Genomic DNA, 14,909 nt, shown 5'->3' on the forward strand with positions numbered 1-14,909 from the left:
TAGGACACTAAAGAGGCCTTTCTACTGACTCTGAAAAACACCAAAAGAAAGATGCTCAGGGTCCCTGCTTATCTGCGTGAACGTGCCTTAGGCATGCTGCAAGGAGGCATGAGGACTGCAGATGTGGCCAGGGCAATAAATGGAAATGTCCGTACCGTGAGACGCCTAAAACAGAGCTACAGGGAGACAGAACGGACAGCTGATCGTCCTCAGTGGCAGACTATGTGTAACAACACCTGCACAGGTTCGGTACATCCGAACATCACACCTGCGGGACAGGTACAGGATGGTAACAACAACTGCCCGAGTTACACCAGAAACGCACATTCCCTCCATCAGTGCTCGCAATAGGCTGAGAGAGGCTGGACTGAGTGCTTGTAGGCCTGTTGTAAGGCAAGTCCTCACCAGACATCACCGGCAACAACATCGTCTATGGGCACAAACACACCGTCGCTGGACCAGACAGAACTGGCAAAAAGTGCTCTTCTCTGACGAGTCGTGGTTTTGTCTCACCAGTGGTGATGGTCGGATTCGCATTTGGAGGTGGAGGGTCCGTCATGGTCTGGGGCGGTGTGTCACAGCATCATCGGACTGAGCTTGTTGCCATTGCAGGCAATCTCAACGCTGTGCGTTACAGGGAAGACATCCTCCTCCCTCATGTGGAACCCTTCCTGCAGGCTCATCCTGACATGACCCTCCAGCATGACAATGCCACCAGCCATACTGCTCGTTCTGTGTGTGATTTCCTGCAAGACAGGAATGTCAGTGTTCTGCCATGGCCAGGGAAGAGCCCGGATCTCAATCCCATTGAGCACGTCTGGGACCTGTTGGATCGTTGGGTGAGGGCTAGGGCCATTCCCCCCAGAAATGTCCGGGAACTTGCAGGTGCCTTGGTGGAAGAGTGGGGTAACATCTCACGGCAAGAGCTAGCAAACCTGGTGCAGTCCATGAGGAGATGCACTGCAGTACTTAATGCAGCTGGTGGCCACACCAGATACTGACTGTTACTTTTGATTTTGACCCCCCCTTTGTTCAGGGACACATTATTAAATTTCTGTTAGTCACATGTCTGTGGAACTCAGTTGTTGAAACTTATGTTCATACAAATATTTACACATGTTAAGTTTGCTGAAAATAAATGCAGTTGACAGTGAGAGGACGTTTCTTTTTTTGCTGAGTTTGTTATCTGTCTGATCTGGCTCCCAACGCTGTTTGTTTTTCTCTTCAGTGACAGTCATCTTAAGGCTTGGCCTGGAGGTAGTTTAGCCGTAGTGACTCCGGTGGAGTAACAGACACCAGCCCGTGGCAGCGTCAGAGTGAGTCCAGTCCGCTGGCCAAGCCCCCTGACCCTCCTAATAATCCCCTCTAATCTGCCCTGTAGGATTTGGACGTACCTTCTGCCACCTGCGCAAATCTGACTGCAGCACCACAAAGAGTTGTAATGGCCAAAGGCCGTTTGGGTGTTTGTACGTTTGTGTCCAGTCAGCTCTCCTTTGAGTCTTAGTCTCCAAGTCTAAATCAATTTTGTTATGAGGACAATATTATGCTTACAAGAAAATACGGAACATGTGTCAGATTGTTTGATAATTTGCCCTAATGTGATACAATTAACAAAGTTTGTGCTGCCCTCTGGTGCTTTGATGACACTATGCATGTGTCAGCGGAAAGTAAATGGCCCAAGAAAGAGTCAAGAATGAGTATTGAAAGCTCCAGATCTCTTAATACAGACTCCATTATCCTCATGGTGTTATTGTATTTGCAACAAATCACTTTCACCAGCCCTCCCTCCCTCCCCCACTCACTCTTTCCCATTCCTGAGCTCTTTTTTTCTCTCCGTCTCTCACGCACACGTCCATACACATCCACACAGCCAATCAGCCAATGAGATCTCGAGTGAGATCGAGATTACTGGATTACCATGTCCCAAAGGAGCTTGTGTAAGAGGAGAGTTCCACTGTGGACACACACTGGCCCAGTCAGCACATCCACAGCGATCCCAGGAGCACCGGAACAATGTGGCAGGTAAGTTCTGGAGTTCCCAGTTTAGTCAATCATGGTTCTTCAGTAAAATGGCTATCACTTGCAGTATACTCTCATACTGTGATTCCATCTGATCGGAAATATCAAGGATAGCAGCCATCTAGGCTTTACGGCACTGCAAGTTAACTACATTCTTAAAGCCATATACATAACATTGGCCTTCAATTCTGTAAAGGATGTTATATTCTATGCAGTATTGTACTTTATCTAAACACCAATTATCCTCTCTGATGCTTGTGGTTTGTAGTTCCAATGTTAATACAGCAACATGACTTAATGTAATTTTTTTTAATGCATTTCCTTTGGAATGGGATTAAAACCATCTATGGATATGAGGGATTATGTTCACTAATGGCCTATTGAAAAAGAGATTACATTGATGTGTAGCCACTGTGTGTATGAATTACAACAGAGAAGGATCGCATGACTGCATAGTACTGTCTGATTGACTTCACCCCCAGTATGTTGTACCGTAGCTGTGAATTTGTACGTCAAGTTTTTCATCCAGAACTTTAATTTGACCAGACTTTGAGGGATTTGAGAACATGTTCTCTTTTAAAACAATGACTTGCCAACAATGACATTCAGGATTTTTTCAGACCCCTTGACTTTTTCCACATTTTATGTTACAGCCTTACTGTAAAATTGATTAAATATTTTTTCCCTCATCAATCTACACAAAATAGCCCATAATGACAAGGCGAAAACAGGTTTTTAGACATTTTTGCTCATTTATTTTTAAAAAACGTAATCAGTATTCAGACCTAATGCTATGACACTCGAAATTGAGCTCACGTGCATCCTGTTTCCCTTGATCATCCTTGAGATATTTCCACAACTTGATTGAAGTCCACCTCTGGTAAATTTTTAAATGATTGAACATGATTTGGAAAGGCACAAACCAGTTTATATAAAGTCCCACAGTTGACAGTGCATGTCAGAGCAAATACCAAGCCATGAGGTCGAAGGAATTGTCCGTAGGGCTCCGAGACAGGATTGTGTCGAAGCACAGATCTGGGGTACCAAAACATTTCTGCCGAATGAATAGCCTCCATCATTCTTAAATGGAAGAAGTTTAGAACCACCAAGACTCTTCCTAGAGCCGTCCGCCCAGCCAAACTGAACAACTGCTGGAGAAGGGCCTTGGTCAGGGAGGTGACCAAGGACAAGCATCTCTGCAGCACTCCACCAATCAGGCCTTTATGGTAGAGTGGCCAGACAGAAGCCACTCCTCAGTAAAAGGCACATGACAGCACGCTTGGAGTTTGCTAAAAGGCACCTAATGGACCAGATTCTCTGTCCTGATGAAACCAAGATTGAACTCTTTGGCCTGAATGCCAAGCGTCACGTCTGGAGGAAACCTGTCACCATCCCTACGGTGAAGCTTGGTGGTGACAGCATCATGCTGTGGGGATGTTTTTCAGCAGCAGGGACTCGGAGACTAGTCAGGATCGAGGGAAAGATGAACAGAGCAAAGTGGAGAGAGATCCTTGATGATACCTGCTCCAGAGCACTCAGGACTTCAGATTGGGGCAAATGTTCACCTTCCAACAGGGCAACGACCCTAAGCACACAGCCAAGACAATGCATGAGTGGCTTCGGGACAAGTCTCTGAATGTCCTCGAATGGCCCAGCCAGAGCCCGGACTTGAACTGATTGAACATCTCTGGAGAGACCTGAAAATAGCTTTGCAGCGATGCTCCCCATCCAACCTGACAGAGCTTGAGAGGATCTGCAGAGAAGAATGGGAGAAACTCCCCAAATACAGGTGTGCCAAGCTTGTAGCGTCATACCCAAGAAGACTTGAGGCTGTAATCGCTGCCAAAGATGCTTCAACAAAGTACTGTGTTAAAGGTCTGAATGTTTATGTAAATGTGATATTTCATTTGTATTTGTATTTTTTTTTGCAAAACATTTTTTAGACCTGTTTTTGCTTTGTCATTATGAGGTATTATGTGTAGATTGATGAGGGGGGGGGAACTATTTAATTAATTTTAGAAAAAGGCTGTAACGTCACAAAATGTGGAAAAAGGGTCTAAATACTTTCCGAATGTACTGTATGTGTTTGGTACATTCACTGTTAACATCCTCAGGGTGTGAGAGGGTGCAACAGCAGGACTATGATGGACACGGAGGACCAGTGGACACAGGACTTGGCTAGCAACAACGTGAAGGCCATCCTGCGCTGGATATGTAGCCTTTCAGCTGAAGGTCAGATCACTGGACTGGCAAGATTAAAATCACATGCAGCATACAGTACTTACAGCCACTTACTGTGTCTAAGAATGGTTGGATACTTTAACATACTGTAATGATTCAATGATTATAATATGTGATCATCATTAGTAACATTTCTTCTCAGTTCATGCTGCTTTTGATTATGACCCATTATGTAATTGCATGAATTTGTCTCATTCCATTAATTTGTTTGTCTCTCAGTGGGAAATGCTGATGTGGAGGACAGCCTTGCTACTTTCAGCAGCTGGGTCCAGAGGACGGCTGAAGTTTCAAAGAAGGAGTTACTCACCCTTTGTAAGGAGAGATGCACCACAGCACCAGCTATCCCAAACAGAGCCAAAGGCTATCGATCCCAGCTCTTTCCACAGCTTTATTACAAAGGTCTTCGACTGTCGCCTCTCTCTGGGTCCCCCTCTCCCCCACCCTTCCCCTGTTTCTAGGCTTCAGCCGTTGCCAGGGCCTGTGGATGTTCCTGGACCACAGCTGCTTCACCAGGGTGCACCTGCTGCTGCAGCGGCTGAGGAACCTGCTTACCCTGGCCCAGTGGGGGAGGAGGCAGAGCGGCCTGACACACTTCTGGCATGGTACAGTACTATTCCAACAATGGCCCCCCTCTCACAATGATCAGATTGTTGCATGAATGATATCAACTGGCTAGTTTGTTTAACACAATGATCTTACCTAGACACCTAGTGCTAGCATTTGGTATGGTTGTAACAATATAGGTAAAAACAGGATTGGAATTGTAGTTTCTATCAAGAGAGCTGTTTTCTGATCATGATTGAATGGTGGCTGTCTGTCCTCCATCTGTATGTAGGATTGGGGATCCCGTGTGTGGTCTGCAGGGCCGGGTGTGGATCGTCAGCTGTGAGGCAGGACTACTGGAATTGGGAACACAGAGCTCTGAAGCAACACATCTGGCTGGGTCGGCTTGTACAGTGGTGGGGCATCACTGGACTCCTGCCCAAGTACCCTGGTAAGGATGCATACATTAACGTTATAGAAGGACAAACAGTCAAACTGTACAGACCGGTCACTCTTTGCATCACAGAGTTGTTACTACTGTGTAACTATTCTTATAAGTACAGTGTAACAAGTGTTGTATGTTGTAGTATTATTGTAGTGTTAGGGTTGAAGTTAGGGTTAGTCCAGTACAGGGTTCCCCAACTGGCGGCCTGCGGGCCAAAATTGTCTCGCGGGTTGTTTTATTTGGCCCCCAAGTTTTCTAAGCAACATTTTTTTAAGACAATTATTTATTATTTATTTACATTTTTGGACATAAGACTGTAAAAACACCAGTGATTTTGAAAAATAAATCTATTCCCAAGTATTCCCATGCATAATAGAGAGAAGCGTGATAGTATACAAATGTAAGCAAGGTTTGAAATGGTTTGTTTTAGTCAAACATATCTGTTTTGGCTTCTTGTGGTCAATTTGCAGTCTACAAATTATTTGTAATTTTGTTCCGGCCTCCATCCGCTCCAGAAAAAATCGGCCCGCGTCTGAATCTAGTTGATGATCCCTGGTCTAGTAGTTATAGGTACACTGACTTTTCCTCTCCTCCTCGCAGAGGCTCAAGAAATGAAGCGGATCTCTCAGATGTGGAGAGAGATGGATCAGAACCACCGCAGGGCTTCCCTCCACACTTTTGGGTAACTCTTAAATCACTGATAGGTCTCACTTGCTCTATTTCTGTTTTCTTCCTTTACTCCCTAATCAATCTTTTAAAAATCTTTTCTCCACATCTTCTTTCTCTTTATTTGATTAGATGGGAGGAGGAGGGAAGGGAAAGGTGGAATTCACTGATCCAGGGTATGGTGGCTCAGTTGGACAAACAACATGGGCCCATATGGACTTCTGAGGACTGCACAGACCAGGGCTATCCGCCCCCTAACCTGCAGGCTCTTCTGAAGCTGGTGCTGGTGCCTTGCATCAAACACATGTCTGTTCAGGCCATTGTATCCGAACATGGAGAATCCATAAAGTGTCCTCAAAGATATGACTGTGTTAATATGACTGTCATCTGAACTGAATATACAGTATTCTTGATTATGTACACTACACTTAACACAGCCTGTGCACAGCTCATGTACTTCATCCTGGACATGGCACATTTCCTGCAGTGCAAAGATAACCTCCTGCAGTCCTTTTGCCACGCTTTCATCATCCCTCCCAGCTTCTCCCAGCAGATCCGGGCCTTCTGGCTCCTCGACCATGGACACTTATCGGTACCTTTGCTCTCACTATAACGTTTAGTCTATCGATGTGTATGTCTTCCTGGATTTAGCAGGGCTCAACAGAGCCAACAGATTTTCCTATGGCTGTCATTGCCTCTGTGTAGGGCTCCATGGAGCTGCTGCTGAGCCCCAGGTCTGAACCACCCTGGTTCTCCTGGCAGCACCGCTGCATCATCCACAGCCTGCTGAGGAGAAAGCAGCTCCGCTTGGCGCTGAAGTACGTCTACTGGACCAGACTAGCCACAGACACCCCCCACGACCTTAAGCTCTGTGTGGACATACTCCTACAGAACAGGTAGGGTTAAATACACTAGCATGTGCTATATCAAACGGACTACTGTATATATACCATGTACTCTGGCTCTGTATGGCTCACGGTTTTCATATTGCATCTTGTTTTCTCTGCCCCTAAGCCATGTCTCAGACGCCTGGGCCCTCCTGAAGAAAGGTCACACAGGAAGTAATGACATGGTCAGGTACTTCCTCCATGGATGTGAGAGGCTTGGCCTATGTGTGGCGGCTTCCGACTGCATGGAAGCAATATGGAAGGTGAACCTCTTTGTAACACTATCATAAAATACATGTAAATACTTAGGCATGTACATGCAGGTTGTTTGTTGTCAGTAATCACATTTTCTATTGAACAACGGTGCCTTTATTAGGATGTGGGCCATTGTACTACTCAGTCGGAAGAGGCTGAGGGTCAGTGTGGAGTAGAGGGGCTTCCTCAGCGTAGGAGGACCACAGGGATCTCTATGGCAGTGAAAGAGCCAGGTATGGATCACTGATTGTGACTCATACTGATTTGAGAAATATCACCACTATCAAGTATTCTGAAAGTCAGTGAAGTGTTGTGAATTGCAGGGGGTCCCATTCATCCGTTATCTGCTCTGCTGTATCAGTCTCAGAACATCAACACGCTCTCTTCAGAGGATTTCATCAGACTCCTCAGGGAATCTATGGTTGAACTGAGACAACCCCAGCCAACAGCAAGGTACATTATTCAATACAAAATGACTAAAATGTTGTTTACAAAAATACCCAATGGTGTGTTTTTGGTATAATCTGTTTTTCCCTGGCCCAGTGAGGAGGTGACATGGCCAGGGGAGCACCAAGAGAGGAGAGGGAGCTGTCGGAACCTGAGTCTGACCATCCAGGCCCTTAGGCACCACCTCCCTAGACCCTCCCCAGCGGGTATGATGACTGACAGGCTGGGAGAGCAGGGAGACACAGAGCCACCTGATCATGACCTGCCTCTTATAGCTGCGGTACTTTACTACTGTGGCTCTGTCTGAGAGTGAGTGTGCTGAGGAATAATACTTTGGCAATGATGAATATGAAAATAATGAATTTCGTTGTCTCAATGCAGGAGAAACCCTGGACCCCGGCACACCTCTCCTCTCAATCCCTGTCCAAGGAGAGCTCTGAATCTATGTTCTCTTTCACATCTTCCCCCTCACTGCCCTGCCTGAGACCGGGCATCCCATATGTTTATGGGAGCACAGTAATGCTGCAGCGGATCTCATCCCTGCTCAGTGATAGAGGACGGTACCAGAACAGTCAGGGCGACAGCCCTTCCCCCCCAGCAGACATACTCCTCCCAGACTACCCTGACCGGACTCTGACACTAGAGGGTGCCACAGACCCTGTCTCCTTCAACAGCCTCAGTAAAGACAGCATGGAGGTGGAGGAGCTGGTGTTCTCCACTGAGTGTGAGTTCAGATGCACAGGCTAGAGGTGTTTTATACTCAACATTTAAGTTTTGAAGTAATGTTCTTGAGTATTAACCCAACGGAAATCCATGTTCTGGTCATCTGTTGTTGAAAGTGTTTTCTGTTTCCTTTAGGGGGAGTGGAGGACATAATGACCTGTGATATACCAGGAGACGACGTCTTCAATGTGGAAGAGGAGGCAGTTCCTCCTGTAGATGTAACGTTCGACAGAAGGTGACCCTTCTCAATCCTCAATGTTTACTTTATCATTTCATTAACAGACCATAATTCCACTCTTTGCTGTGGCCAGCATTGTGTTATGCAGTACAATAAGATAAAGGACATGTTCTTTATGTGATCATTTGTTTGTCAGGCATAGTCTGAGCAGACTGAACCTCCATCCTCAGTTCTACAGTAATGAGGACAACCAATCAGTGCCCTCTGTACCTGAGATCCAAGTGGAGAGTCACAACTTCCTGACACCTGACTATGGTGTGTTTCAACTGTTAATACAATCTCAGTGTTGTGGCTGTGTTTTCACTATATCTACTGTATGATTTGACTGAGAAATAATGTAATAATTGGCCCTTTAACTAACTGCTTTTGTTCATGTTAATCCAGAGAAAATGGACTACTACAAGGAGGTTACTGACAAAATCATGCATGCACCAAGTGTGAGTGACGTGTGGAGCATCATGCCTGGAGGGGACAAATCAGGGAACATCCTCCCCCAGACCTCCACCTTCTCTGGGGCTGTTGCTGCCTCATCTCACTGCTTCCTGGAGCTGGAGCCCTTACAGGTGACAGACCTCTCTACTGTCCAATTACATACATACTGTACATACTATGCAGACAACCTACAGTATTTGCCAACTCAACTGGGTTTCTGTATATCTGTGTTTGTTCAGAGGGCATTCGACCCTCCACCGCTTGAGGATTCAGTGGAATGTTTCCGCCGGGACTCCCAGGATGCAGTGGACCAACCGGAGATCCTGACCTCCTGTGCCCTCACTGAGACCACCCAGGATCTGCTCTCTGAGCTCCACCAGACCTTCTGCTTCCTGGAGGAGCTGGGAGACACAGGGTCCAGTGGCCCAGAGACAGAGAGAGGCTCTACCCTGGTGGCGGAGCAAGACAGTGGGGCTTCCGGGAGGTACATCAGGCCCTTCTCTCTCCAGGACTCCTCTCTGCTCATCCCCCTGCGGAGGTCCACACGCTCCAGACAGCTACATGTTCCTGGAGTGTCTTTGTCCCCTAGGACTAGTCCCAGCTGCACCCCCCAGCTCAGCCCCTCCTCGGCCCTAGAGACATCCAGGGACAGGTTACCTGGAGGGGGGAAGGCCTCGCACAAGGAGGACGCATCATGCTTCAGAAGCACCCCAGAGGATAGGCTAGGCCACTGTAAGCTGGGCAGCTGGTGGAAACAAGCCCTGGAGACCCGGAGGGCATCCACTGGCCTACTCCCTGCCATAGAGCAGGTGTCCACCATCTCACGAGGTAGTGTGTTTGTGTGTGTGTTGGATAGAAATGACAACCTACTCTATCTTGCGTTTAGAAAACCCATTTAGTGTCACAGCTACCAAAGTTGGTAATTTTGCTCCGAATATTATTACTTAATATAGTATAGCCTCTAATATCATCTCCCTTTGTCATTGTGATGGGGAATGTTGAGAGAGCCTTTTCTTTGGAACTTTACACCGATGGAGCATTAGAAACAGCAGCTGGCTGGAGACTGTAGTGTGTGTGAATGTGAATGTTTGTGTGTGTGTGTGTGTGTGTGGGGCCATAGTTGGCCTGTTGCTGTCACCCAGTGAGGAGTCTATGTCCGGAATGGGACCCAGGTACTGCTCAGAGAGGGGTGATGAAGTACAGAGAGGAGGTTGTGTACTGTAGTGTCAGACTAGTACTCTCTCAACCTTGCCACAGTTACTCATCTGTGACCACCACCCCCTGCTCTCCGTGGTAGGGGCCTTCCACTGATGTTACCCAGAGCAGATGGAGCTCTGCTGGGCCTTGCTGATCACCGCTGGGCCTGGGGGAACCACGCCTCACAGCCCCACACACCACACTAATTCCCTACCTCATCACTGGGACCAGGGCTTAGGAGACCAACACACAGCAGGGGCCAAATGTGACATTTAATTAAAGCTCCGTTTGTTAAATAAAATCAATAGTTTCAGAAAACAGGTGACCTTCTCAGAAAATGAAGTGCGTTTGTTAGCCTGCCAATGAGGAAGTGGCAGAGACCGTTCAAGTGGCTGGCCGTATTGACATAGGAGGTCTCTGTGAGGTTTTAATGTTACACCCTGACAGTTGTAACACCTCTGAGTGATCTAGTTTGAATCCTTTCCTGTCCTCCCTGTCCCCTCTCTCTTCATCCACAGAAAAGAGGGCCTCTCTCATCCCAGGGCAACTCTACTCCCACAGTACGATCAACTTCCAGGAGTCTCCGGCCAAGCAGCGAGGAGACAAGTGGGAGGTCAAACAGGTACAGGTAATTTCTCTCTCTGTGGTCCCTATTTCACTACACCCACAATAACATCTGCTAAACACGTGTATGTGACAAATACATTTGATTTGATTTGGCCTCACATGGAGAGTGTCAGTATAGGGGGAAATATGCTGTGGTTGGCCAATGGGGGGCAGTGTTGTCCCAACTTGGAAGTTTTTTATTTTGTCTCTGATTTGAATGACCTCATACCTACCCCAAAGAGCCAGCCCATCCCATCCCAGCAGGTACCCTCTCCTCTCCTTCTCCCTTCCCCCTGTCACAACCTACACATCTTCCTCATCAGACTCAGTAATGTCATATAAAAACATGGTGGAATCATATTCGGGCTTTGATAAAACATTTTTTAATACTTTTTTACATTTAATTGGTAATGAATAGAGATAATGACTAAATGATTTCCGGACTACTTTGATGCGACATGCATGCTATAGGTACTACATTCACTTTGTGTTTCTCTGACCAAAGTTGTAGACTGCTTTCTTGGCTCCTTCTAATCTCTCTAGCCCCGTTTATACCTGTCGCTTACATGGGTCCTTTGTCCTGATCTTGTCCTGATCTTGCGCTGAGCTTGCCAGTTTAAAATCAAATCAGATGTTATTTGTCACATGTGCCAAATTTGTCACTTACGAGCCCTTAAACCAACAATGCAGTTCAAGAAATAGAGTTAAGAAAAGATTGACCAAATAGACTAAAGTAAAAAATATATAATAAAAAGTAACACAATAAGAATAACAATAACGAGGCTATATACAGGGGGTACCGGTACCGAGTCAATGTGCGGGGGTACAAGTTAATCGAGGTCATTTGTACATGTACAGTAGGAAGGGATAAAGTGACTATGCATAGATAATAAACAGCGAGTAGCAGCAGTGTACAAAACAGATGGAGAGGGGGGTCAATGTAAATAGTCCGGGTGGCCATTTGATTAGTTGTTCAGCAGTCTTATGGCTTGGGGGTAGAAGCTGTTAAGGAGACTTTTGGACCTAGACTTGGCGCTCCGGTACCGCTTGCCATGTGGTAGCAGAGAGAACAGTCTATGAATTGGGTGCCTGGGGTCTTTGACAATTTTTTGGGCCTTCCTCTGATACTTTACACTTTCACAACGTGTCTTTTAATTATCTACACCCGTGTAAATATGTGTGCACAAACAGAATGAGGACAAGATCAGGACAACGGGTGTATGTTAAAACAAGGTATAAAGTGGCTTTTGTCTAATGCATTGACGGATCTAACAGTTGGTGCGTTTGACACCATGATGTCAGCAGTGGATGTACAGCATGTGTACTGCAATGTTGCTGCACTGATACGATTAGGCAGTTGTTCAATTGAGATTTAATTATGTAATTGTTTAATTGGGATGTAATTATCTTATTGTTTGGTTGGAGTCAAGGGAACCATATGGAGCCTGGCAGGTGAAATGTAATTACACAAAGTTAATTCATGATGACGTAGTTGATAATTATACCTTTGGGATGCTGACTGGTGGATGGACCGTCAGTGGGAATGGTTGATGTTCTTTGGCGCATTGAATGCTGATATTGCACAATTCTAAATTAGCACCCATCATGAAAGATACTGATTTATTCCATTACATTAACCTGTTAAAACAGTGCTTAGATTGATGTTATAAAGATATGATTACCTGGAGGATTTATTCAATGTTTTATTCAATTGTTTCACTATGTATGACCAACCCACATCTGTATTTCAAAGAGAACAAAGTGGTTGGGATTTGATAAATTGGCAGATTGGGAGATATTGATGACAAATGTGTGAAAATAAAAGTAGCATATTATCCAAACATCTCCAATTAAAACACAGCGGCTATGGATAATCAGAGTGCCGGATATTAGATTGACTACTATACATTTTCACTGTTTTTGTCCCATGTGACCTCATGATCAGATTGGTTTTGGTGAAGTAAGGTTGCGATGTTCAATGAAAGGGATGCTCATCAAACAATGTGGATGACACTGGTACTACTCACAGATGTAAAGACATTACTGGAAGATTTTAGCTTGTTGATCAACTTGTGTGGATCTTTCTGAAAATCTTGATGTTTGTATGGAGAGAGGCAGTCTGAATGAAGATAGCTCGTTGGGTTGTGGTGACACATGGAGATGAATGGCCTCTATTAGGAACATTTCATCAATGCCTGAGCCCTGTGGTTTCAGTCTCCCTCAACCCCCGGGGAACGAATAATGACCACAGGATATTTCATCACACCCTCCATTTCCCAACTCAGGATATGAGGGCCTAATTGTGTCTGTTGTCTGGTGTTCTGTTCCCTGTGTTCCAGGCGGAGAAAGAGGAGCTGATGGAACGCAGGGGCTCTGGGAAGTTGCCCCACCAGCGAGTGGAGCAGGGCGTGGCGAGCCATAGGGGAGCCAGAGTGAAGAAGGGCAAACGGGTGAAGAAGGCATGAGGACATCCCGTTACACATCTATACTGTCGTTCTGTAGAGTGACGAACAATCAGTGTATGTGTGTAAGATCTAAATTGACAAAATCCTGTATGGTATTACTGTTGTGCTACACTTCAAACCACTGTAAATCTAGTCAGGTGCAGACTGTTATTAAATGTTTTTTACTTGGCAGATACAAATAAATATTTCTCACAGAAAATATTTGTTTTGTCACAGTAATGGCTCGACAGTATTCATGGACAGATGATCCAAATGGTGTGGTTGCATCTAAACACATGACGTTTCTCTTTTTATCTAAAAAAATATTCAATTTTGAGCATGGTGGTGATCGTCACCATGGCTGTCATGGATGACCTTTGGTGCAGTGACCTTACAACACCACATCACCTATACGGTCACCTCACATCATCACCTCTCCTGTCACCTCTCTGAGCTCTTCATCTGACTAGTCAGATTTGTTGTGACAGCTCCTGATTCCTTTGGCGACCTCTCCGCTCCTATAGGCTGCTGGTGTGTTCTCTGGACACATCCTCCTCCTTATACAGTTATACAACACGCACGCATGCGCGCACACACACACACACACACACCAGGAACAGCTCATCAATAGTTCATCTCTCAGTAATTATTGACATGGGTTGAATTATTTAATACTTCACGAACCCAGTCGAGATTAAGAATAGTGGATTCTGGGTCATTTGCGTATAGTCTCAATGATCTGAATAGACGCAAGGTCATTTGGATTGACTATAAGGATACAGATCAACTCTGGACTAACTCATTCTAAAAGCACCATATGGTGTCCTTGGATATCTATCTGTCAGTTTTCCCCCTTTTTAAAAAGGATTTGCCTTGCTGCTATTCCAACTCATGAAAAATGGATGACCTCCCAATGCTAGCTGCTGATGCCTTCTCTCCTCACATTTGCACAGTGCCCTGGGATTGCATTTCTGTTAGCATCCCTCCCCCTCTCTCGATTGTTTTTAGGTGGAGGGGGTTGAATAACTTAAAACACATTTCAGCATGACATTTCTGCTTGGGGTCTCCCGTCCATGAGCCAGGCCCACACACGTACTGCATTATTACGAAAGATATGTGTGTCATCTTCTGGAGTTGTTAGGCCTCCCTGCATGACCTCACCCGGTGTGACAACACCTCTGATACCCAGTTGGTGCATGGGGCTGGAGGAACAGGACCAGCCAGTGTTTTGGATGGTTTAGTTTACACCTCAACAATCATGACTGGGATTGGCTGCACAGTTTGTTTTTCGAATCCAAAGAACCTTTCATACAGTAGAATATCTTCATCCTAGTTAAATAAAGGCTAAATAAAAAATGTGATCCACATCTTACAGCGCAGTATAGTAATTCATGATTTGAGCACAAATAAAGATCTTCCAAATGGAAATATTCAAGGGACGAAAACCTGTCTGGAAGTAATGATGCTCGAAAACATATCAGGACACGCGGTCTGGAAAATAAATACATGTTCTGACCACACACATCCAATAACTCACACTAATTTGAATACTGATAACAATCGTGGAAACCTGGGCTCTGCACTGCAACAAAATTACACATAAATCATGTGCAGAGCAGACAAGGTTAAAAATCCCAACCAAACATGATGGATATAAATTGCTGTCTGATGTTTGTAAATCATTCTTATAAATAATTGTCTGTGTGCGACTGGAGGCACGCTCTGGAAAATTCAGGGCGATTAATACTTGCTATTGCAAAACTCTC

The 14,909-nt window shown here is 45.4% G+C and overlaps 1 protein-coding gene and 1 long non-coding RNA gene across 3 annotated transcripts; both read left to right on the forward strand.

Annotated features, from left to right (window-relative positions):
- The first annotated feature begins 1,961 nt into the window (after positions 1 to 1,961).
- Positions 1,962 to 4,568, forward strand: LOC111968964 (uncharacterized). Its single transcript, XR_002877939.1, has 3 exons — positions 1,962 to 2,022; positions 4,134 to 4,251; positions 4,480 to 4,568. It is a non-coding gene; the product is annotated as an uncharacterized lncRNA (long non-coding RNA).
- Positions 4,569 to 6,625: 2,057 nt separating this feature from the next.
- LOC111968340 (uncharacterized) lies at positions 6,626 to 13,339 on the forward strand. 2 transcript variants are annotated; one of them, XM_023993834.2, is made up of 11 exons: positions 6,626 to 6,810; positions 6,929 to 7,064; positions 7,178 to 7,289; positions 7,380 to 7,509; positions 7,600 to 8,227; positions 8,362 to 8,461; positions 8,601 to 8,719; positions 8,849 to 9,027; positions 9,136 to 9,724; positions 10,612 to 10,715; positions 13,039 to 13,339. In XM_023993834.2, exons 5-11 carry the CDS (start codon positions 7,843 to 7,845, stop codon positions 13,162 to 13,164), a joined length of 1,602 nt encoding a protein of 533 aa, XP_023849602.1. In that variant the 5' UTR covers positions 6,626 to 6,810; positions 6,929 to 7,064; positions 7,178 to 7,289; positions 7,380 to 7,509; positions 7,600 to 7,842; the 3' UTR covers positions 13,165 to 13,339. The 2 variants fall into 2 exon arrangements, with proteins under 2 accessions (XP_023849602.1, XP_070301260.1); XM_070445159.1 differs by lacking the exons at positions 6,626 to 6,810; positions 6,929 to 7,064; positions 7,178 to 7,289; positions 7,380 to 7,509 and having other exon boundaries at positions 7,597 to 8,227.
- Positions 13,340 to 14,909: the final 1,570 nt, after the last annotated feature.

Source organism: Salvelinus sp. IW2-2015, linkage group LG9 (genome assembly GCF_002910315.2).
Source record: "Salvelinus sp. IW2-2015 linkage group LG9, ASM291031v2, whole genome shotgun sequence".
NCBI lineage: Eukaryota > Metazoa > Chordata > Actinopteri > Salmoniformes > Salmonidae > Salvelinus > Salvelinus sp. IW2-2015.

Coding starts and splice junctions, on each gene's coding strand:
- LOC111968340 (XM_023993834.2), top strand. CDS start 7,843: ATGATGAATATGAAAATAATGAATTTCGTTGTCTCAATGCAGGAGAAA. Junction 8,720..8,848: donor CTTCCTGACACCTGACTATG/GTGTGTTTCAAC, acceptor ATGTTAATCCAG/AGAAAATGGACTACTACAAG. Junction 9,028..9,135: donor TGGAGCTGGAGCCCTTACAG/GTGACAGACCTC, acceptor GTGTTTGTTCAG/AGGGCATTCGACCCTCCACC.